The 25,752-nt window shown below is 38.6% G+C and overlaps 1 protein-coding gene across 3 annotated transcripts; it reads left to right on the forward strand.

The window, feature by feature from the left end:
• Window positions 1-1,045: 1,045 nt before the first annotated feature.
• Window positions 1,046-24,847, forward strand: pacsin2 (protein kinase C and casein kinase substrate in neurons 2). 3 transcript variants are annotated; one of them, XM_085386245.1, is made up of 11 exons: window positions 1,046-1,201; window positions 13,035-13,126; window positions 13,360-13,516; window positions 13,789-14,024; window positions 15,874-16,029; window positions 16,189-16,364; window positions 16,470-16,590; window positions 18,303-18,433; window positions 21,247-21,378; window positions 22,485-22,666; window positions 23,130-24,847. In XM_085386245.1, the coding sequence occupies exons 2-11, from the start codon at window positions 13,070-13,072 to the stop codon at window positions 23,240-23,242; spliced, it is 1,461 nt and encodes a 486-aa protein (XP_085242371.1). In that variant the 5' UTR covers window positions 1,046-1,201; window positions 13,035-13,069; the 3' UTR covers window positions 23,243-24,847. The 3 variants fall into 3 exon arrangements, with proteins under 3 accessions (XP_085242371.1, XP_085242374.1, XP_085242372.1); XM_085386246.1 differs by lacking the exon at window positions 1,046-1,201 and adding an exon at window positions 9,319-9,466; XM_085386248.1 differs by lacking the exon at window positions 21,247-21,378.
• Window positions 24,848-25,752: the final 905 nt, after the last annotated feature.

Here is a 25,752-nt window from a genome sequence, read left to right on the forward strand (position 1 = left end):
TGTGACGTCAGAATGCGCGTCTCGCTCGTTTGCATAAGAAAATCTATCTTGACTAGTCCAGCATCGGAAGTCATGTGATTTCAAAATAAAGTGTGTGACACCGAGAATATCGAGAAACAAATGCACCACTTAGGTTGCCTAAACAGAATTCATCTCTGCTAAACATTTTTTTCCAGATTAGTTTCTTCAGATTACAAGTGCAATATTATAATGAGGCCACAAGTAATTTTTTTCTGGTTTAAAATAAGCCTTTGAGGGTTGACTCGCCCTATTGGTCCACATACAGTTAAGGCCAAGTGTCTTTTCTTTTTTTTCTTTTTGCCATTTCATTAATTAAAATGTATTTTAAACCTGTATAAAAATATTTTTGGAGTAAATCATTTAAAAAATATATACATAAATGAAAAATCCTCCATATACATATATGAGGGAAAGAGAGAGAGAGAGAGAGAGAGAGAGAGAGAGAGAGAGAAACATAGAATACATTACCACCATGACCATGATTTACTTGCAGTGTTTCTCTTTAATCTGAAGACATACTTTATATGAAGATTTTGGAAGTGGCTGATCATTGGAACTGTGGCTGGATGACAGTCTCTTGTATAATTTTATGTAAATACCATGATAGTGTGCTGTTTAAATCTAATATTTATTATTATTTATTTGTATTGTTGTGGTGTGTTTTATGGTATAGCACCTTTGTTTTGAATATGCTATAACCATAAAATTTGTTTACATACTTATTTTATTTGCCAAAAAAAAACTTGTTTTTGTTAAAAGTTGCAAACATATGAGCACAAATATTTTCAAGCGAAAGCTGTAAATTCAAACATTATTTATGGAAAACAAAAAAAGGACTTTTTTGTTATGCATTTCATTATTTAATTGTTTTAAAGATCTCACATGAGCTGTTTGCTCAATAAAGTGTGTAATTTAATTCAAGCAGTCTCCTTCAGCTCTATGATCTCTGTGAAACTCTGCTTGGCGTTATATATACGTCATCGCCTGTCCTCGCAGTCTTATTGTGAAAATCTTGACCGGATGTGCAGGGTCGTCTGCTTATAACTGACACGGCTATTTCAGTCAGTTGATCCATGGTGCCGCTGCTGAGCAGAAAAACGGCGAAAAGATTTGTAAATTGGTACCACTGGGACCAGTAACGCTTCATTAGATCATAAATCCTCAATAGGACCAGTTTAAGGTAAGTTTACATAGATACTTTTATGTTGTGCTCTATTACTAACTTACATTTACTAACTGAAGGGGCTGTGGCTTATTCGCTAATGTTGGAGCTAACTGAGGGCTAACTTTATTAATTCGCACTTGAAGGAAGTTGGCTTTACAAACACGAGAACCGGTATTTAGTCGTGGGAAAGGTCAGATAATGGTAGCGCTAAAGTGGTTTCAGGTGTGTCATGGACTGTAAAAGTGAAGTTGAACTAGTTCACCACTGACTATTATCACGGTTGCAGTAACTTGGATATTCCGGGGACCTGTAGTAAGACTTAAGCCAGCACAGTTAAGTGGTAATGTACTAAATGTCACCGTGATTTATGTGGGATTTGATGTTATTGTTATAAAGCAGAGTCGGTCAGCTGCTTTAAGCTGTTTCACCTCAACTGTTCTCACGTTTTTGTAATGCGAGTTTGGAGCTGAAGTGGTAAAGGGCGGGGCAGGTTTCGCAAGTAAAGATAACCTCCTAGCTTGCACGCTGTGCTCGCAGCATTACATAATTTTAACATTTTCCGTGGAAACTAATAGATTGGTATGTTTGTCTGAGCTCTGACACATGCCCTCTTGATCTGCTCTGCTCAGTTTGCTGCAGTGTCATCTGGCTGCCAAGTTCTGCCCTCCTCAACTCCTGTGCTGCACATATCCCGACAGTCTGTGTCTATATTGCTCAGAGCTTTGGGGACTGACTATAACAAAACACCTAATGGTCATGACATTAACCATGAATGAGTGGAAGTTATCAGTCATCATGTAGCAGGAGAATTTAGAGATGGATACTAAGGCGGAGATTTGAGGTCCTTGTGTTTTGTATGTGTAGTTTTGTTGTCAGGGTAAAGCAGTAGTGAAAATGCACCTGGTTCCTTTTTTTATCGGGGGGGAAGACATCCAAAATGATTGGACCTTCACATAACCAAGCTAAACTTAGAATGGGTGTTCCAATTCAGGCTGAGGACACTTCACTGCATTTTGAGGTACTGTTGTTGGTGTATTCCCACGAAGAAGTTAAATGACTATGGGCCTGCAACACTTGATGAGACTATCTTTACTAGAACTAGAATAAATAAATAATATGCTACTGAGTTCATCTCATAACCAAACCCCCCCCTGTTTTCACAGTCTCTTACTCTTGTGCTCCTCGACATCATGATGGGTGTTTTGTGCAGCTGTTTTTCCTCTAAATAAGAAGTTTTGGTGGCCACCAAATATATTTGGGCTTTCCAGGGTTGGTTAAAGAAAAGTAACTTTATTTTTTCTCTAAGTAGCATTTGCATTTACTTGGGCATAAAATCTGTGCCCAAGAGGACTTTTACATTGGTGTTTTTTGACTGAAGGCTTTCTTTTGGTCCTCTTGACTCAAGCAGTGAATGTAAATATTGTGTTCGTAACTGGTAGATAATTGAGTTTTAAATTGAATTAATTGCCCAGACCTAATTCAGTTCAACATAATCCTTATTTATTTTAGATTAGGACTTCTTATTACAGTTTAAAAAAAGAGTTCTTTCTGTCTCCCTTTATACCAGCCTTCTTCTCTTTAGCTTCCCCTTGGAAACAGAAGATTTGGGGCTTCTATGAACACCTGGATGGTGCCTGAAATTACCGTATTAGTGCTATCCACTCTCTGACGTGATGTATAGGAAGAAGCAGGAAAAACAACCCACTGCATGAGCATTTGCCATTATAACAGTTAGGGGTGTGCGATATGACCAAAATCTCATATCCCGATATAAGAATTCTATCGTCCCGATAACGATATAAATCACAAAAATGTAACACTTTCTGTAAATTCTGTGAATCTCGGGCAGCTCGACTTATGGAAGTGTTTCCAGCTGCGCGTCATGTAGCTGGAATCAAGTGTTTTAACAGATGCATGAAATTATAAATTTTTAGACATAAGTTGTAACAGCTGCCGTTTTTGTTTGTTTTTGTTTTTTTGTTTTTTGTGAGTATTTATTACACAGCGTGCTGCGGGGAAAAGCCTCTAAGGTTTGAGTCTAAGGTTTTGTTTTTTTTGTTTTGTTTTTTGTTTTACTTCTCATCCGTAAATAATCTGCTCTTTCACGTGATTCAGTTTATTTTGAAAAGTCTCAACAGGATCTTGAGCTTTATTGTGAAAGGTTTATGTGGAACATAAACAAGCGGACACGTGATGGTGTTACCTTCGTTGTTGCTAACCACAACGCATAAAAACAGACGCTTGTCCATCCATAGTGTGGTTATATAAAATATAAGAGAAAGAGAGAAGTTTAAGAAATTAATATAGCCACTAGAATGACCATCAAAACGATGAGAAAATATTGCCATAAACAGTTTATTTTCCGACACCACGAAACAAACGTAAAATGAAATGATAGCTGTTTTTATATTGTCATCCGATATATATTGTTATATCAACAACACTAATAACAGTATGTAAAGTACAAAAAATAAGTATTGCTTCTTTTATGCCAATCCACTTATAAACAAAAATAAGGATAAGAAATTGATTTGTAACAGTTGGTAGATTACTTGTTTGCGGTTCTTTGCTGTAGGGCTGCCACGATTAGTCGACTAGTCACGATTACGTCAACTATCAAAATCGTAGACGACTGATTTAATAGTCGACGCGTCATTTGAAGCTTTGTAAGATCACAAAAGACGCAGGAATAAGTAGTAGGATTTAAGAGTGTAATAACGGACTGAAACAGAAGATGGCAGCACTGCATATACAAGGATGCCAGCTGCCGTTAAACCCCGAAGAAGAAGAAGAAGCGGTGTCCCAGAATTCATAGCGCAGCCCAGCTCAGTTTCCAACAATGGCGGCAGCTAGTTAGTTTTAATATTACTCTTATTATTCTTTCTGGGTCACAAAATAAACGTTTAACGTATATTTAGGCGAGAATGTAACTGTGTAAACCTCAAATATCTGCTCAGTTTACCAAGACACCACATTTTCAAAAGCGCTCCGACGTTTTCTGAGACGTCTGTTACCCACTAGCTCGATAGCTAGCCGGGGGCAAGGCTCACTAGAGCCCGTGAGAACACCGGACTCCCGGCAAATCGTTTTCAAACCCACTGCCGTCTGTCGCTACTCAGGTTAAACATATATAAGTCACTTAGATAACTTAAAAATGTTATTGTTTGGCTTTTTTTAGTATTTTATTTGTTCCTGAGTAAATTGGTTTGGCTGAGAAATCAAGTTATAGTTTTTACACAGCTGAATAAATGTCAAGCAGAAAACTGATTATCAAAAGTGTGAGATGCTGGAGAATATACTCCGGTGTCCCGTTATATTTTAGATAGCATGGAGTTTATTAAACTTCACCGAAACAATCTGTAAATTTCATTAAAATTTATTAAACTATAATCTTGTCTTTATTTTTAGTTGGCACATACCTTACGCACTTAAAGCTGTAAGCTAATGATAGTTCTATAAGGGCAGATGAATGCTTATTGCAGTAAGCTGTACGTTTTACGTCCAATGGATGCATGATCTGATTAGTCGACTAATTGCAAAAATAATCGGTGACTAGTCGACTATCAAAATAATTGTTTGTGGCAGCCCTACTTTGCTGAAGACTTTGCATACTGCTCATAATGCAAGACTGGGGCTTCCACAGGAAAACATGCCTGGTGGTGATGTAACAATCTCCTCTTTCCCTTTCATGTAATACTGGATTTCCCTCCATTATGTTTCTCTCCATGCTGCTGGCATACAGAGTGGAAAGTGCCTGAAATTGTGGAACAAATGCCATTGTTTATCCTTGTCCACTGAGCAACAGGGGGACTGATCAGTGATGTCGAGGCTACAGTTAACTGGGTGTTGACGGACCAGCGGTTTCATTGTGTAGAGATCTGAGGCTTCTTAACTATAGTTAAGTTCTACCAGTGATGTCTGTAAGGGCCACAGATGCTGTTCTGGAAAGGCATATTCCTTTAAGAGCAGCTGTTGAGCTCATGTGAGGAAAGGAGGGCAGAGTTGACTGAGAGTGATAGATATTAAAGGTCATGGCCTGTGATTTTATTTATTTTTATTTTTTGGTGGATACTACTACTACTCCTGAGTGCACAAGTTTTGTTTTTTTTTTCTTTTTTTTCCCCTCCTTCTTTAGCACAGTTGGTATTAAACAATGCCCTGCAGTGAAAGTGCAATATTGAAGGGATAGATCAGCTCAGCTGCACTCTCCACCACAGAGATTGCAGCTGCTTTGTACTACAATAAAGTAAAATGGAAACATGCAAAACCAAAAAAAAAATCACCCTTGCTCTGGTAAGTAACTTCCATGTGATTAGCTTTCAGCACATATTTCATTTTTTGCATTGTTTTGTGTATGTCATGTATGAAAATGGTTGAAGTTGCTCAAACATTTAGTCTACCCTCCACATAAAAAAGTATCATAGCTTCACAACTAATCAATTTCCTGGTTCTTTTACCTCTTATGGTTTGCAGTAAGGCTGCCACAAACGATTATTTTGATAGTCGACTAGTCACCGATTATTTTTTGCGACTAGTCGACTAATAAGATCATGCATCCATTGGACGTAAAACATACAGCTTATTGCACCAGCATGCGTCTGGATTTGTATAACTACCATTAGCTTACAGCTTGAAGTGTTTAAGGTATGTGCAAACTAAAAATAAAGACAAGATGATAGTTTATTAAACTTTTAATAAAATTTGCAGATTGTCTCAGTGGAGTTTAATAAACTCAGCCGTCTGCTCCTTGCTATCTAAAATATAACAGGACACTGGAGTAAATTCTCGACCATCTCACAGTTCCGTTTAATCAGTTTTCTGTTTGACGTTTATTCAGCTGTGGGAAAACTATAACTTTAATCTCAGCAAGACCGATTTACTCAGGAACAAATAAAACGCTAAAAAAAAAGCCAAACAATAACAGTTTTAAGTTATCTAAGTCACTGATATATCATGTTTAACCTGAGTAGCGAAAGTCCGCGGGGGGTTTGAAAACGATTTGCCGAGAGTCCGGTGTTCTCGCTGGCTCGAGTGACCACTTAAACCCCCCCAGCTAGCTAGCCAGCTGGTGGGTAAGAGATGTCTCCGAAAACGTCAGAGCACTTTTGCAAATATGTGATGTCTTGATAAACCGATCAGATATTTGCACAGCTACATTCTCGCCTGAAAATATCTTAAAAGTTTATTTTGTGACCCAGAAAAAGTAATATTAGAACTAAGTAGCTGCCGCCATTGTTGGAAACTGGAATTGGCTGGGCCGCGCTATGATTCCTGGGATGGGTTGGGGGTTGAGCTACGCTGAGGAAATGAAGAACGCAGTTGGAGGCGTCTTCGAATTTGGGAAGCCTTCGTCACGCTGCTGTAACGTAATCGGCCTCCAAAGGATGCGGCCTGAATTTGGACACAGCTACGAAAACTGAGTTGCTTCTTCTACTTCAGGGTTTAATGGCAGCTGGCATCCTTGTACATGCAATGCTGCCATCTTCTGTTTCAGTCCGTTATTACACTCTTAAATCCTACTAACTCGTGCGTCTTTTAGGATCTTACAAGGCTTTAAACGACGCACCGACTATTACATTTGTTGTCGATAATTTTGATAGTCAACGTAACCGTGATTAGTCGACTAATCGTGGCAGCCCAGTTTGCAGGCAGTTAAATATCTATCAATCCTGGAGTCATTAGTGGCCCATTCAAAAATTCTTGCAAATCTTATCTGAGGAAAAAATATAGCAAATGTGGATGTGCCTTTTCATTTCATTTTATAAGTTGTGGGTTCTTGCTTATACTGGCAGATATCCAGACTAACATGTATTTGTCAGGCAACAAAAACTGACACAGAAGTCATCAGCATACCTCCAATTACTGAATGCATTTAGATGGAGGCAGAATGAGATTATGTCACATGAATGGAGCAATATCTGTGTTTCACTATTAAATGTTTTACTGAAAATGGCCATCGTATCACAAATCCTCATCAAACCACTTGCTTTGTATCATCTGGTGTTCTGATTATGTTTCTCAACCACTGATATAAAGACTGCTTTAGGCATGTGTGCGCCTGTCGGCTGTATATATGTGCTCATTTCTGTGGTGCGTACGTCCTGTTGTTTCCTGCTTTTCTGCTTCATTCATTACTATCTGTGACAGTCTGCAGGGCACTCTGAGGAACATAAACATGCAATGAGAAGTCTGTCTATTGATAGCTTATGGAAAGGAATATGCCCTTGGTAAAGGGTGTGTTTTGCTTAGCAGTCTTTCCCACCATTTGCAGAAGTCACTGGGAGCTCGTGTCTTTTTACAGACGTGACTCAGGCTTTCTCACTTCTTGCCAGCATACTACAGTAAGTGTTCATGTGCTTTTTAATAAAATGGTCATCTTTTGCCATTCATCAGCACTGGTCGATGTCCTGTTTTTGAGGGAATGCACAGCATTTATCAGTTATCCCTGTGTCCTACATAATGACAAAATGTCACATTTTGACATTATGTTATGCCCAATGCGGAGAAATTATAAATCAGCACAGCTGGAAACTAATGAGATTATCATGGAAAGCCCCATGAAGGAAAGCAAATCCAGCTATAATAAAGACTAAAAATGTTGAACACAGTAATAGACGAGTCTTTTTTTTTTTTTTCTTCCTCTTCTTCTTCCTCCTCCTAATAATTATACATATATGCCTAAAGATATGTGGTAGTCTGTGAATACATCCTTGAACCTTTACAACCTTAGAACTGTTACAACAGCAGCTAAAATAACAGTAAACTGTTTTAGAAGTTAATGTCATTCATATAAGAGTATTGAACAGACTTGAGCTCGCTTTATACTACTCATATCTATTTAAAACAATATGATTTTAAGGAAGATGATTTTATTATTATTATTTTCAATATCATATGCTCAACCTGTCCTGTTTTACTGTTTGTTTCAACACTTAAGCAGAGGTAAACTATACCTCATCAGGTCGTGCTCACCCTATTCGGAGTCTGCTTTTTAAACCATTCACAAAAGAAACCACTAATACTACTTTCCAAACAGACAGCCTGACAAGTGTATTACAAAGCAAGATTAATGGAAAAACGGAAAAACGATGCTGGAATTTTTATTTTTTTTTATTTATTTTTTTTCTCCATTCAAAGATTCTTGATTTTATGCAGCATCTTCTGTGTTGGTATATTTGCCCCTTTCTTTGGAAGTATGCAGTATCGTTCAGTGTAGAACTTGAGTCTTTGATGTGGCAAAAAAGGGAAATGATGTGTCAAACTCACCCTTTCATGTGGGCACTTGGAGAGCCAGGGTTGGCAAAGAAAGTTGATAACCGCTATCAAGATACTGTTATCTGTTTGGGGTTTTGTCAGTCCAGCTAACTCGAAGAAAGCCTGGCTGTGTTGAACTCAATTCGTAGAACAGCTCTTTGGTGTGTTTTTTGCAAAATGGGTTCGAGTAGTGACAGTGTGGGAATTTACTTAACATGCCATGGCTCAGTCAGGCACTGAGGAATGTATTTGTTCACTTCTATCTTAAGGCTATTGTCAGCAATTAAATTCCACTGTGGTTAGTACATACACTTATCAGACTTCAGTGATTATGCAATTTCTAAGCCTGTAATCTAAGGCAGTCTATAGTCTTGATTAAATCATACATTTAGAAAGACACTTGTCATTTTTATTCAATTCAAATTTAAACGATAAACACTCTCGACTTTAGTTTCCGCATATTTAAGTGTTGTTGTTTTTTTGCTTGGGCATAGCAGCATAGTGTTGAAATTTCCAGCGTTCTCCTACAGTGACAGACTGAGTGGACTTCAGACCCCAGCTTAGTCAACACCATTGTTTACAGTTCTGGCTCAAGCTGTGTTCAATTGTTTAGCACAGTCCACACAATGTCCTTCAGAGCCAAGGGTGTGCAGAGGTTTTCCTATATAGGAATTCAGTCTTTGTGGCGATTTAAGTTTCTTTTAAGTGTGTAACAGATTGTCCTATTCATCCTTGTTTATTTTGAATGTAGCTACTAGAACAATCACCTGCTCAAACTAGGGCTGCTCAATTAATCGAATTTTAATCACGATTACATCTGGGCTTTCAACGATCATTAAAAATGACTGAGCCGATTATTAGCCCCTCCCTCATGCTTTACTCTCGCGCTGCTCCATGTGGCAAATCAAGCGCACTGCTCTGCATTTCGAACACGCGTCACAACAATTAAGAGGACCCGAGGGAAGCTCGGAAAGCTAAGCAGAAGTTATTTGGAGAGGAGTGGACTGCCGTTGGTTGAAAAGAGAGGTAAAAAAAAAAAAACTTAAGTGGTGTGGAAACATTATGGCTTCGCGGAGTCAGACGTGGATCAAGTAGACACAGTGTGTAAACTTTGCTATGGTGTCGTAGCTGCACCACAGAGCAACACTGCAAAGTTCACATTTTTCATTTATTTCTTATATTGCAAACATTTGCACTGTTATCAGTATTTGCACACTATTTTATATTATTTTTAAAGTCATTATTCAATACATTGTTATTGTTAAACCTTTAAAGCCGGTCAGAGCAGCATGCTCGTTTTGCGTAACTATTTTTAAATCCCTGTAGAACCTGAACGCTAAGCTAGCACAATAAATTTTTTTCCATATGAAACCAGAGGAGTTGTACGTACTTCTTATGCCATCAGCTTGTCCTCGGTCACGGTTTCCTTCCACATATAGCTTTGCAAAAATTGCATAAAAAGAGCTTGCAGGAACAAAAACATAATATTCCAGAAACACGCTTTGCCGATCCGATCATGAACTTCCCACATTGAACAAGACGTCAACACGAACTATCGCAAGTGACATCGTTTTTGCGGAAAATGTAGTTTTTTACTTATAGGCCTTAGAACTCGAATTGCACTGCTGGAAATAGTTTATTTTGATGCACATGCACATTCTTTGCAAATTTGCATCATAGGATTGTTTTTTTGTTTTTCCTGCAGTATATAAAAATTGCTGTATCTCCAAAAATAAAACTATGAAGACACTCAAAATAAATTTCCTGTTGTTGTTGTAAACTATTTTTTGCAACTTTTTTGTATTTAAAGTTTTGAGGGATAAACCTCTTAAATTTCTCCAAGTAGAAATATATATGTAAAAACAAAAACGATTTTCAATTTTTTTGTAGTTTATTGCACTTTTTTGCAATTAATGTAGTTACTATGGACTTAATGCATACACATTTTTAAAATATGGGCTATAACAGTTGTATTGATGTATAGCAACTTGAAATGCTCCCACAAATGGCACTACAGCATGTAAAAAAATAATATAAGCTCTGGCGGACGAAATAAATATCGTCAAATAATCGTGATCTCAATTTCAGTGAAAATAATCGTGATTATCATTTTTGCCATAATCGAGCAGCCCTAGCTCAAACATATTTGTATCCTGAGAATATAAGTATGTAGTTTAAACTGAGTTTTCATATCCCCAAGCACATGAACACATCTCAAAATGTTGATGTTTATGTATCTTGTAAAGGCAAAGTCATATTCTCAGTTTCATCCCCTCCCATGAGTAGCAAAACAGAAATGTGTATGTGTATTACTACGGTTGTTATTGGTTTACTCATATTAGGTCATTATGATGTTATTAGAGGTTTCTGTTGAATTTTCTTGCTGGTTTCAAATATCCTTGCCCCTTGACATCACCTTTGTTTTTGTTTGGGCGTTTTTGTTTTTTTTTTCTCTTCCTGTCACCCACACAAGTAGCTTGTGTTGTGTAGTCCACTGTTTGAAACGGCTGGTAGGAGGGATAGGACAACAGGATTGCACATGCCCCTTAATTCTTGGAAATTGGCTCTAATTAATTTTGTTATGAAGAGGTATCTGTTTGAAGTTTAATGATCACATGCTCATCATTTACACTCTTCTGGCTTGTCTCTTTTGAGATTTTGATCATCTATACCTCTTACATGATTTCTTATGAAGGATGGTCTACAAAGAAAATTGTGAATTTTGCACTATACGGTCACGTCTAATCAGTCAAGTCTGTTATGTTAGAGCTCAAGGTTAGTTCCCCTTCTCCACCCATCATTGGTTCAAAAGTGTATGATGACTGAACAGGGTGTGTGGTGTTTGTTAACTTAAAAGGGACCCATTTTGCTCATTTTTGACTCAGTATTGTTGTTTTCTCTGATTCTCTATATAGTGTGTAGCTTACATGCACAAATAATGAAATTGAAATGGTGCTCTTATTTAGAGAAGTAACCCGTTTAACAACAATAAACTGAGTCAGGAATGGTGTTATAACTGGACTAACTTTTTGATGCAGACAAAATGCTCCACAACTACAGCTTATTAAAGCTGTCATTTATGAGAAAATTAAAGTTCACCCCTTTTTTTTTTCTTTTTTTTTCTTAAAAAGAAAAAATGTATAGAAATGGTGGCACACCATCTGTTGTTGCATAGTTTCTTCTGAGTGTGTGTATTGGCTGTTAGACCGACATAACTTCACAGTTTAAGAGAAAATTGTTCATTTGCCTCCCTGGCCTGTGGACACCACAATACTACCCTCTGTCCAAGTCCTGCCCTGGAGGCCATGGGCCACTGACCATTGATGAACAGACCCACAGAGCAGTGGGCCTCATCTTCTCACTGTCTCGCACAGCTGAAAGGGGCCCAGTGTGTTCATACTTGGCACTAAATTGAATCTTGTGTGATCCAGTCGGAAGTGGACAGCTCTCAATTGGGGGTGAGAATTGTTAGATTTATAAGTTGATTTTTTTTATTTATTTTTTTAAAGTAAAAGTGACTACTGGAGGAGTTTTACAAGACTTTGATAAAACTGCTAAACTCACTGTGGGTGTGAATGCATCTAAAAGTGTGTAGTTTTGTTTTTTAAGTTACAGATCTTAAAAAAAATAGAGGTAGAACATGAACGCTTTAATTTGCTATGTTTTTATTGAAGCCACATTTGACTTTACTACCTCAGCATCTGAGCATTATTAAAAACTTCAAATTACTTCTGCTCTAAGTGTAGCTGAGCACAGAATTTTCTGGGTGAAAGTTCAAATACACTTTGAAGTGCCCATTTGAGAAGCATTTGCATCCTGTTGATACTTGCAAACTGTCAGCTGACATCGGTTAGATTCAACTCTGATCTGAAAATGTATATGAGATACTAGAATGAAAAGGGCCTCCAAGTTGATGAGGATGAGAGGAAGGAGAGGAGTGGGAAATTTAGCAGAGAGGAGTGAAGGGAAGAATAAACTGCCTGTTTTTTGAGGCTTTTGAGTTTGAAATGCTGGATGCGAGGACTCAAGGAGTAACAGAGCAAAGACTGTCGTACTAGTCTGGAGGAAACGGAAGCTGCCCGCTGTGCGCCTCTTGATGGTTTCTTTTTCTGCGATAATAGAGACTCAGTGTTCTGTGAGTAGCCGCTGTGGTTTCAACTTGTCATATGTGCTGGTGGGGGCGTGGGGGACCCACCTGCTGGCCAAGATTATCGAACCAGATCACACACTCTGCATCTGTCTGAACTGCTCTTCTGAACCTTTTATCTTTCACATCTTATCTGCGTCTGAACACAGCTGTAGTCTCTGTGGAATTTTGTGACAGAACAGTGATGTTGACTAAATGCTGTTTTCTTGGTGGTTTTGTAATGCATGGAGGGAAGACAAATTTGAGTGTTTAAAATGTTTCCCTTCCTCCTTTTGGTTTATGAACATCAGCTTGTCTCCCCCCCACACATTTGTGAAACAGAAAGTTACTGTAATAACATGTGAACTAGACTGATTGTAAAAAGCCTTGGACCTTTTTAAATGGAGTGTGGTTTGTGCTCATAACATGGATATTCTGACTTTTAATTTTTGCATGCGTTTTCTCTAGGACCCACACACTAAGTGTAGCTTTGGGCAGCAGCCATGTCAGGCACCTATGATGACTCCATGATTGATGTCTCCAGTGACAGCTTCTGGGAGGTGAGATGCATTAAATCTTTCCTCTGTTCTACAGTTTGTAACTTGGTTATTTACACTTTTTTTTTTTTTTTTTTTTTTTTTTTTTTTTTTTTTTTTTTAAAATGGCTCAACTCAAGCAAACGATTGAGGATCAATTATAATATAATTATGCTCTAAATCATTCTTGGGAGGGGTGTAACTGCTCTCCAAAAGAAAGCCCTTTAATAGAAAACAAGCACTGTTCTGGTTTGCAGGTTGGAAACTACAAGCGCACCGTGAAACGGATAGACGATGGTAGTCGGCTCTGCACAGATCTCATGAACTGCATTCATGAGCGGGCGCGTATTGAAAAGGCCTACGCACAGCAGCTCACAGAATGGGGGAAGCGCTGGCGGCAACTTGTAGAGAAAGGTAAGATTAAATTGTACATAGTTAATTTTTTTTTTATATACATAAAGATTTTGCTTTGTCTTAAGTAAATTGAGTGTAGATTATACTGTGCCGGTTCGGTTGCCTAAAGGCTCTTTGGGTGAAAAACCTACAATAAATTATAATTATTGTAGCATCTTAATCTTTCTAATATATTTATCACCCAGAACAATGTGCTGATTCATCATCAACAATGGGAAATTTGAGCTCAAGTTGAATCGAAGCGTGAATTTTCTCAATAACTCTGCCGTCAGGACCTCAATATGGCACGCTGGAGCGAGCGTGGGCTGCTCTGTGTACTGAGGCAGAGAAGGTGAGCGAGCTTCACATGGAGGTGAAAGCAGCATTGATGGGAGAAGACTATGAGAAGCTGAAGAACTGGCAGAGAGAGTCCTTCCACAAACAGATGATCGGTGGCTTCAAAGAGACTAAAGAGACTGAAGATGGCTTCCGCAAGGCTCAAAAACCCTGGGCCAAGAAACTCAAAGAGGTGTGAATTTCAAACTTCTCATGAGCTCAGGACATTTGATGTGAGTTAGGAAAAATGTAGTTTAGCTTTAATAAATCATGAGCAGCGTCAGCTTTACTCTAGAACTAAACATTTAGGTCAGGCTTCACATTTGAGGATTGCAAATCAAAATTGGGCTTTACAAATTTTAGTCTGGCACAAACATCACTTGGTTCTCATTTTAAATTTCATCCTCTGGTTGTATGGTCTGTAGCCTGAAAAGACAGGCTAACAAGCTACCAAACAAGGAATGTCACAAAAAGGAAATTTTAAGGGTGACTATCTCAAGAGGTGGAAGTACTTAATTACTCAATTTTAAAAACTGCTATATTTATCACAAGATGATCTCAGCAGTCAGAGAACGTCATTTCTCTTGTGAAGTTCATTTTTAACTTTTTGGTTTTTATATGCAACCATGGTTGCATGTCAGATGACCAAAAACAGGGTGTTAACACACCTTTGTTGCTGAGGAAGGACAGTCTTTCTTATGACTCATATGGCATTCAGCAGTATCCCTCTGGTAGTTTATTCAATTGTGCCTCTTTGAAGTTGGATAGGGCAGAGTAAAATTTCTCAACTTAAAGTGATGGCTATTATTTTGCTCATTTTCACTTTAATTTGTTAATGTCATTCACCTTCTATGGTCTGTGGGTCAAAAATGAAATGCACTCGGTGGATTTTGTTGTCTTAAAATTCAGTTGATAAAATCGAGCGAGTCCTTTTGTCTGTTTCAGGACTTTGGCTGCACAATTCTGATACAGTTAGCACATGTTGATAAACTGTTTGGTGCTTAGCAAGCTTTCCAGTTTTGCCATCTTATCTAAAGCAAGGAAGTCATTTATCATCTTGCTGATCACAGCTATAAATTTTACCCCTCAGTTCTCATGAATACATTTTACTGACTCAGTGGTAGTCATGGAAAGAAGAGCAAACAATGTCTTAAACAACACCAGAGCACAAGCACAGTTGTATCTGGTTAGTGTTGATTTTGAAGGTTACTGCCAGGCATAGGAAAGGAAATGGTGAGGGCACAGAGGGAGACTCCTTTGGTTGAAAATGAGGTCTATGTATTTCCTACTGCTACTTTTATTTTAGCCTGTTTACTTGTTGGAACCTTACCCCCCCTTCTTCCTGGGCATATTTATAACCGGGCATGTTGCAACCTTCAGGCTCCCACTACTTCCTGTGAGTATGATGTCACAGGGGATGGTGACATCCTGGCCTGTCATTGAGCAAAACTGTTTTGTGATGGAGATTTATTGATTGACCAGATGGGCAAGGACAAGCGATGAATGGCAGAGAGAAAATGGGGGTAATTAACTGGCTAGCTGACATGGGGGAAGTGGGTATTGTGTCAGTATCGGACCTGCCTTCTAAACTGACTATGAAGTATTTTATTCATAGGCCCGAGCCTTCTTGTTTTGTTTTTGTGGACATTAAATATTTTTTTTTCTATTCAGAAAAGGGAAAACACACAAATGTCTGTTATAACTTAAAAATTAGGGCTGGCTCTTGTTGTTTTGAGCCATCTAGCGTAATGATTACAAATGACGTTAAAAAGTTCAGCTTTTTCGGTGAACAAGTGCGGTCATCAGTTTCACATAAATGTGAAGGCAGCCACTTGAACATTTTGGAAAGCATAACAAATGTTGTTTGCTTACATACTTCACTGAAAGTTTTCACACAAATTAAGGCTGGGTAAAGAGGTGGTTATATCTTCAGATACCAGTGTTAACAATTCTTTCCACACTTCCTCACACTGTTTCAAGTTACCTGGTTACACACGACTTGTGTCATTTCCTTAATTTTACTTTAACCATCAAACCTGCAGGTAGAGACTTTGAAGAAGGCCTACCACACTGCTTGTAAAGAAGAGAAGCTTGCAGCCAGCAGGGAGACTAACAGCAAACTCGAGAGCAACAATAACCCTGAAGCCCAAAAGAAACTCCAGGAAAAGGTGGAAAAGTGTCAGCAAGAGGTCCAGAAGGTACAGTTTCCTGTGGCAAGAGACTAAGAGGGAGGCTTGTAACTGGGAAGACATTTTGTTTTGTCCCCCCCCCCCCCCCCCCTTAGCTGAATGTGGGAATCTGCGTGAGTTTTTGTTTGTTAAATGTGATTTATCATTTCTTCCCTTCTTACCTTTCAGACTAAAGAACGTTATGAGAAATCCATCGAGGAGCTGAACAAATTGACCCCTCAGTACATGGAAAACATGGAGCAAGTGTTCGAGCAGTGCCAGCAGTTTGAAGACAAGCGCATTCAATTTTTCAAAGAGGTGCTGCTGGAGGTTAAGCAGCACCTGGACCTCTCAACCAATCACAGGTCAGAAATGACATAACATCCCTTTCAGAAAGACACAGATGTGGGAGAAGTTGGAGCTTTGAATAGTTGCACTTTAAGTGTATCCCTTGCCCTTTGTCATTGTAGATATCAGGGAGTTTACCACACACTGGAAGACACAATCTCTGGCACCGATCCTGAAGAGGACCTAAAATGGTTCCGGTCCAATCATGGTCCTGGAATGCCAATGAACTGGCCCCAGTTTGAGGTAATGTACTAAAGACCACACTTATTTAATGCATGAGTGTAAATCGGCTAGGGGAAGGGTTGAGCTCTGAGAGCAATTGCTAGAGGTTTCCAAATAGTTTTTACATCTGAACCGGATGCTCTGTTTGACTCGTGTCACTCTGAAGAGTGGGTTGTTGTTCCAGACTTGATGAGATGATGATATACACTAATAGCTGTTATATATATTATTCAGTAGGGTAATTTAAGAATGAATTAAAGTACTTTAGGAAGCTTATCTTAAGAGCTGCGGGTACTCTTGAGGTGCAGCTGTAAGCACCACAGGTCAGAAATGGGGAAAACATCTGAATGAAAAAGTTTCAAGGGAAGTAAAGCATTTGGCCCAAGCAGGAGTTATAGCCTTCTGTCACTCTTGGCATTGAGACACCAGAGGTGGAAGTAGATCTGTCTGCGGGTAAAGCTGCATGCGCTTCCACTGATACAATTTAGTGTTTCTGAATACTCTTGCAGGCATAGTTGTTCCCGTGAGCCAACTTCTTCCACTTTCTGTCTGACTAGTGCTTATTTTTGGAAGTTTAGGTTGTTGGTTTTTGTTTTTTGTCTTTTTTTGGGGGGGGGTTTAAAGAGGAATATATCTCCCCTTAGATTAAATTCTACACAACTGAGAACTGCTATCCATGGCACATTTAAGTAAACTGAATAAAACATCACTGTCTTCATTTCCCTGCAAGATGGAGATTTTTTTTTTTTTTGTTTATGCAACTGTTTCAGCAACATGGTTTAGGATTACATAGTGTTATCTGCATTAAACCTGTTGTACCCCTGCTTTCCTTTCCGCATATTTGACAGAATTTGGAATGGTCTCGTCATCGTCCCTCTAAGAGATGGTCCATTGTAGTGAGTTCTGCATGAGGGCTATTCTCTCACAGCAGCCACAGGGAGACTATTTATTCCCACTAACCCTCTCTCATTCTGTGTGTGCCTTTGACTCAAGTTGCCTTAGTGAAACTTAACTGAGACAAAACTTCATGTGGTATATGCAGACAATATATGAATACTATCAGTGCCAGTCAAAGGTTCAAGCTTCCTGACATTTACTTTTCCTCGATATCAGAATTGCTGTAATTTATCTTTCGTCTTTCTAACTTTTGGACTCTGACCCGTCATTTCAGCCTCTGAGGCATTCCTGCAGTTCATGTGAACTCTGCAGTGTCACATGATACTGTGTCATGGAAGACTTTGGTTTTAAGTTATAAATCAGAGGGGTTAGAGAAACAATTGGAGCTCTGAGGTTATGCTTGCATCCATTTTAAGGAAGAATAAAATTATGTAATAACCTTCCTCTTTGGTTGAGGGGGAAAATTTGTTGGTGATGTTTCTTTCAATGGGATATGGATGCTGCATATCGTTAGCTTCATAGCATAAGTGCCTAAGTCATTGACTTAGTCAAATGACTTAGGCAATTATGCTATGAAGCTAACGATATGTCTGTATATCCTTGACACACTCAAATATAAACAGACATGTATGCACAGTTTTAAAATTGAGAATTAGTGGATCAGCTTGAGAAACGCTGAACTGATCAGGGACTCTGGGGCTGTGTGTTTAAGATGCTGTGCTTAAGTTCTCCCTGTACTAGCTGATGGGCTTGTTGATTCACGCTTTTCACTTGGCTAAGTTTGGCACAGTTGTACGGTTAATTTTTAATACGTAATTTTTTTAAATGTGTAACAGGAATGGTCCATAGACCTCAACCGAACCTTGAGCAGACGAGAAAAGAAGAAGCCATCAGAGGGCATCACATTGACGGGCATTAGTCCAGCTGGGTCAGACCAGCCTGTTCAGCCTGCCAAAACCAGCAACAGGTAGATGTCTGATAACTCATTGGTTCACTGTCTTTGTCAAACATGCAGAGAATAGAACATCTGATTTAATACACACATCTATCCAAACTCACCACATCAAAGATGCTGCTGCACCCTGTGCATGGCATCCTACTCTTAAGGAATGGCTGTAAACTTTGCATGAGGGAAGCTCCAGGAATGATGTTCAGTTGTGCAGCCGTCCCCATGGGAACAGTAAACATTTTGATACAGATTGGTGGGATAAAGTTATCGTCAAGAGACTAAGTCTGCTGGTGCATACCTGAAAGCATGCCAAAAGTACTGTGAAAATACAACCCACGCACATGCTTTATAGGCATTCATATTGGTAGTGACAAGTTGAAAAAAGGGTCGATTAATCGGACATCTGTACTTAAAGCAAGTGGGCTAAGATGTTATGTCAACTAATACTGTAATTAACAGACTCATTTTAAGATTTAAGCAAAATATCGACACAAACCCTCTTTCAGTTTATAGTAAGGGAGTTAATCCTCCATTGATCTAATAAAATACATAAGGGATTTAAGGCTTCTATCAAAGTTAAATGGCTGGCGGTTTTTAATAACATGAAGGAGTCTTTCTAAAGCGATAAGATGGGAATGTAGTTGTCCCCAGACATCTGTTAACTGTGTCGTGGCAACAGTACTGTGGACTTGACAAGTCATGGAAATGATGACAAAAGACTAATTTAGATACGCTCTATAAAAACTTGGTTAAATGATTTGTGTGTGTGATTGGTTTTTATGGGCCTGTGTGTTTTGGGAGGCCTCAACTCTTCACATTCCTTTGTAGCTTTGTAATCTCTCAATTTAATGTGCAAACACCTGCTGTTTGCTCTTAACAAGCAGGAAGATGTGTGCATTTAAAACTTGTGGAGGAGTGTGTAGAGGAGCCGATTGAGGGAATGCCAAGCATGGAAAGTATTTGGCCTCTGACCACTACCATTGCACTTGCTGCCACTCCCCCGTATATGCTGCTTATTGTTGGTTCTTTTTGAACATCAGTGAGTATGGGTACTTGTTTCAAGTCTGATCCCTATCTGTAGTCACAACTTGGATAATGGTGAAACTTGTTTTTGAGTCGGTGTCAGATTTGTCTTTTCTTTCCCTTTGTTGTTGGGTTTTTTGGTTTTTTTTTTCCTCTTTGTCCTTGATTTGAAGTGTCAGACATGAATCAAACCGATTTTAAAACTCTTAGAGCTTGCTTAGAACAATGTCAAGTCTTTTAATTCATGATTATGAGGTCAACTTTGGATGGTTTCAGTCAGCTAAGTTACACTGTACCAGACTCCCACTGCAGAAGTGTTTGCTGTAATAATGCCACAGGCTTAACTCGAAGAGCATAGCATGACTATGCAAACAAAGGCGTTCACATTTCTGTACTTGGGGCCAACTGATAACTGCTTCTGTAAATGTTTCTATAAACAGGGAGTAGGAGTCTTGTTTCCTCTGATACAGGCCTTCTTCTGGTTTTTTGCTCCTTGAAACACAATCACAATAATAGGAAGTAAACAACCCTCATGTGACTTCTTCACAGGGTTTTTACACCTAAACAACCCACAGCTGGCAATTAAGGGCTCAGGGAGGGGCTCACTGATGTTTTTGATAGCTTTGTGATAATTATGACATGCAGCACTTATTAGTGAAAAACAAGTCTCACTAGAATGCTCTTTCTGTCTGTTTAGTTTCATGCTTTGTTGATGTCACTCTTTCATATAAATATGAAAATTACTGGGTCTTCCAGCTGTCCTTAAACCTACAGTTATAGCCCCACCTCTCTTGCTGTTGCTAAATGTGCAACAGAGGCAGAAATCTCTAACCTTCAGCTGACTAATTCTATGACCTGATTAAATTCTAAAATAACCTTTTGAGCTTGCCTGTGTTTCATCTAGACTCATACACTCTGTTATCAGGCTTTAGAAAATGTAGCCCATGACGGGAAAACCGTCAGACGGCCCTGCTGAAAAAGCAGGTGCACAAGCGTATCATTTTTTTTTTTTTTTTTTTTTTTTTTTTTTTTTTTTTTTTTTTTTTTTTAAAGATGGTGGAAAACATGATTCAGTGATGGGAAGTCTTACAGAAAAAGTTGCTTCTTGAGTGCTGTCAGTATTTTCCCATCTTTTTAAAAATAGAGTAAAGCCCACATTGTTGGAGGGACTTTGCACAGTCTTCTGTACAACTCTTTGCTCAATGACTTTTGTCTAACTCAGTTTTGAATATTTACTTCATTAGACGGTCTTTGACTATGCCTGGCCTTGTTTGGGGTTGGATACTTAAACTGATGTCTAAACTCATTTCAATCCAGAGAATGGCGTAAAAGATTCGAGTCTGACTGTAAGAGCTCATTATAGTTACATGCACACTACTGGAACCTGCTGGGAAATCCATGATGTTGTGCAAGACCAGCTTTGTTTTGTTTGGATTCTCACTGTTGGGTTGAGGGGTTTAGTGAAAGGCTGATAGGACAACTTTAACTTGTGTGATGTGCTGATGAACTTCAAGTTGTTACCTCACTGGACACATGTTCATTTGCCCAACCATTTTCTTACATGCTTATGAACTTAAATCCCATCCCAGCTGTCGCTGAGCGAGAAGCTCGGTACACCATGGATAGGCTGTCAGTCCATCACAGCAATAGCCCTTTAGTTTCCTTTTGGACTAAAATATCGAATGGGTCAATGATCCAATCTTCTTCTGCTTCCTGTTATGCATAACTTGGGTTTTTTTTTTTAAATCCCAGGTGTGACTCTGTATGCATGCTTGTCAACAATCTCTCACTGTGTCCCATGTTGTCAGCCTGACTGTACCAAAAGCTGCACCTGCGGGCACGAACCCGTTTGACGAAGATGACGATGAAGTGGGGGAGACTGCCGTGGAGCAGGAGATCACAGTCAACAACACCGTTGTGAATAAAGAGGAAATAAAAACGTTGGTGAACCGGAAACGCTCACCTGCAGCATTTTCTGTTTCTACCTTTGCTATGTGGAGCGTCGTTGGTGTCGCGTCTCGTGCATTTTCCTTTTCTTGGTTTCTTCCCACTACTTTTTATTCTCTCCTTCCTCAGGTGTCATGTTGTGGCTCTGCATGGTCATTGAATGGCATTGCACACAAAGCCTGTGTCTTTTCTTCATCCCTAACAGTTTCATGTCTTGCAGAACGTTAAGTGTATGCGCATGGAGGCGCATGCTTCTGCTGTGGAAATGCATTGTTTCTCTCTTACAGTCAGATCTGGATATTTGAAATTGGTCTTTGTTTCTTTTTTTTCTTTTTTTTGTGCCAGCTGATAATTTAAAGGCTCTTTAAAACAAAATGAGTAAGTTTTGTGTATCAACTTTTATTCATTTGAATAACAGTTGTACCTAATGGGTGGAGGGATCCAAAAATAGCCTTGAAACCATAAACTGGTCTGACTGTAAATTATTCTTGTTGGTTTTGTTTTTTTCAGCTTTGCCTGCCAAGTTCCTTCTGATGTTTAGGTGGCTCCCTCTCCTGGTCAGAGTTAAACTCCAATCATGCGTTGACAATTGTGATTTGTCTTGCTTCATCTTGTTGTGCTTCGGTTTTTGTTTTTCTTACATGTCGCGTTGATGGTTTTTTTTTTTTTTTTTTTTTTCCTTTCTTTCTTTCTTTCTTTCTTTCTTTCTTTTTTTTTTTTTTTTTTTTTTTTTTTTTTTTTGCTTTGCCCCCTATTATTTCTCTCTCGTCTCCATAGACTTCAAGTTCTTGTTGTCAGTGGCATATAAGCAATTTTGAAATCATTTATCCTGCGTCAACCAAATGCTTGCTTTTTAGTCTTGCAGTTGTTTAGACTGACCCAAAAGGAGTTTTTTTGTTTTTTGTTTTTCCCTGCATTTGGAGATGCCTATTTTATGCTTTTGGGTTTCCACTGTACTGTATTTGTTTTATTCCCCCCCCCCCCCCCCCTTTTCCTTTTTTTGCCCTAACCAAACTCTTTCCACCTGCCTTGACGGTTTTTCTTTGACTTGTGAGGCAAAATACCAGGGTTTTACTATGTGGTTGGTCTGTCTGTCCAGTGCAAGCAGTACGGAGAAGACTCCAGACTGGTCGGATGAGGACACAGATGGTAACCCTTTCTCCACCAATGGTGAGGGTAATCCATTCGAGGAAGAGCCGGCCTCTCCTGTTGTATCTGTGCCTGTCAAAGCTCTCTACGACTATGAGGGACAGGAGCAGGATGAGCTGAGCTTCAAAGCAGGTACATGACTAAAAGGGGTCAGTTTGGCCTCAAGCAATCATTTGTGAAGGAGATTATGATTTCAGTAATGTACACCTATGACCTTAGGGTACATCTTAGAGTTGAACCTCCCTTTGTCTTCAGGGCTGCCTTAATTCTTCATGGCATTGATTCAACAAGGTGCTAGAAAGGGCCCTAAAAGATTTGAGTCCATATTGATATAGTTGCTGGAGATGCATACTTCCATGATGCAACTCTGTTTAACCACATCCTAAAGTTGCATCCCCATTATTAGATTGCGTTCTGGTGACCTTGGTTCTGCTCAAAAAAATTTAGCTGCATATTTGACGCTGATGCTGTAAACTGACTTGATTCTTTTTTCTTTTCTTTTTTCCCCCCCTTTTTTTAACCTTTAAAATTAAAATGACTTCTGTATATGTACGTAGATTAAGATTGATTAAGATTTCTCTCTCCCCATTTCCAGGTGATGAATTTACCAAAATAGGTGAAGAAGATGATCAGGGCTGGTGCAAAGGCAGGCTCAAGGATGGACAAACGGGCCTCTATCCTGCTAACTATGTGGAAGACATCCAGTAATGAATCGCCACAGATAGAAACAAATGTGAAGAATGTGTTTTATGAAACTTGACAGGCTCTTATTTTCAGCCCTCTTTTCCTTGTTTGTGATGACTGGATTGGAGTTGGTGGAAGACAGAAGAGAAGGGTTTGTAGAGCTTAGGAGGACCACTTTAGTCATTTCTTACCCATGGACACTGTTGGAAACTAACTGCAAGTTTCCAGAAGATTTCAGGAAGATCCAAGAAGACTTGCTGTTGGTGTAAGATGTTACTTAGAATCCCATTTATGCTGTTACAGAAATAGCTATTCAAGTACATATTGGATAAGACTGAATGAAATGTGTGAATTTGGATCATTTAAAAAATAAAAATAAAAATCACTGAGATTACGATCTTACAAATAGTCTTGCATGCGAAACACAGCCTTGATATGCAAGCCTGTTTTTAATTCACCAAGGGAATTGAACCTTTTTTATAACCAGTACTTGCATTTCTCCTGAAAGAATCCAGTCCATAGATGTTTTTTATTATTTGGCCTGAATTGTGAGATTCATGAACTTCATTTTAAATTAGTGTTTATATTCTCTCATTTCTTTCAGGGTTTTGATTTTTTTTCCCCATTCAGTTTGTAACCGTTGTGGTTGTTGTTAGTTTTTCAAAGGAATGGTAAAGGTCCTCAGTTACCTTTATTCATGGGTAGACTTCCTTTAGTGACTGCAGCTGAATGTATTTGTTTTTACTCATGGATTGTTCACTTTTACTGCGTCCACTGACCCCACTCCCTTTCTCACATACCTTTCTGATGATTGTAGATATTTTTCATGCAACACTGAAAGTTTCTCACTTGAATCTTCTAAGTTCAGTTCTCGATTCTTGTCACATGCCAGGTTATGGGAGAATATTTTGTTTGATTTAGATTTCATGTTCTAGCAATAAAAACACAATTGAATATTGTATTGCATATACATTAATATTAGAACAAATCAAACATTCTGATTGGATGATGTGCAGGAAATTCTTAATTTATGATGCCACAAGTGCTTCTGTTGTTCTGATGCTGAAATGTTGTGATGGAGAATCAGTTTGTACATTAACTGAATGTTTATGGCAAACGTTCATCGACCGTTACTGCTATATCTGTAAATATGATTTATATTTTCCCTTCAGAGGGCCATATGAGTTGCTTTGATCACAAAATGCTTTGTGAAAAATTAATTTTCTTTGGGACCTATGCCATTGCTATCACAGCCTTAATGCACAGTTTGCAAATATGAACTGCACATCGTTCACAAAGAGCATTCATTAAATAACTATTACTTTTGATGCCTTCAGGCTACAGCAGAGGAGGAAAAAGTTTTGTTTTGTACATCAGTGAGGAAAGATGTGAGTGTTGCTAGCAAAATGCAGTGACAGTTATACTTGCACAGAAAGGTTTGTAATTGTTGTCCCACATCACAATAAATGAATTTACTGGGAAAATATACAGATTTTCTTCTTATATTTTCACTGAATAACTTCAATGAATTGAAAGACACTCAGAACTGAGTCTGTTTCAATAGGTAACACAAACCGTTACAGATTTGATCACTATTGTACTTTATTTATTAAAAGAAGTTTGACTGCATCTAACTTTTTTTCTGTTGCTGTAATTTTTCTTTTAATATATAGTTTTTTGCTTTGAGGGTGTATATCCTTACAAGGCACCATATGACTGTAAAATAAGTTTTATGTTGTAGCCTTATGCTATTCTGCAAGACGAGGATTTAAACGATACAACAGAAAGTTGAACAAATGTCAACAAACTGGAATATGCAGTTGGATACTGTGATAAATCTGACTGTTTTGTTTTTAAGGTTTGGCATCAAATCCATCCAAGACAAACTAGACTGGATGCAGTTTTCCCACACACTGCAGGTTTCTATTTATAGTAAAGTTATTTTTTTCTCTCTCTCTCTCTTAAATAGTCTTGACACTGGTGTATTCCCTTGTGTTTCAGCTGGTATGATAATCATTTAGGCTTCCAATAAGCATGCATCCACAAATCGCATCTCTTTTCAGAGACACATTTCATATGACACACATGTTGATATGTTATAAACTTAGAAAGTATTGGACATTGTTTTAATGGGAACTGGGTGTGTGTTTGTTTTTAAAAAGCCGTATAGCCCCGAGTCACTGCATTGCTTTGTTTGGTTTTAAAGAAAACTTAATGTGTGTACAATATATTAGATATAAAGTGAAAGGTAACTTGAGCTGCTCCCTTATTTCCCAAGTTGTCACCACAGCAGATAGATCTGCATATTTCATTTGGCACAGGATTTAGCTGGCTACCCTCCCATTTTTCTATACACTAGCTTGGGACCCCCTGGGTCTGGGTGTCTCTTCTCACACTCGGGGAAACTCAAGTAATCCGAGTTACATGTGACCTTTCACATATAACCTTTTAAGCAATACACCACAGAGCAACTCGATAACAGTTTAAAAAAAGTGTTATTGTATTCCCTCATAAGAATCAATATAAAACATCTA

Source organism: Rhamphochromis longiceps, linkage group LG17, assembly GCF_057381845.1.
Source record: "Rhamphochromis longiceps isolate RC_006_pf linkage group LG17, R_longiceps_female_GT1.1, whole genome shotgun sequence".
Classification (NCBI taxonomy): Eukaryota; Metazoa; Chordata; class Actinopteri; order Cichliformes; family Cichlidae; genus Rhamphochromis; species Rhamphochromis longiceps.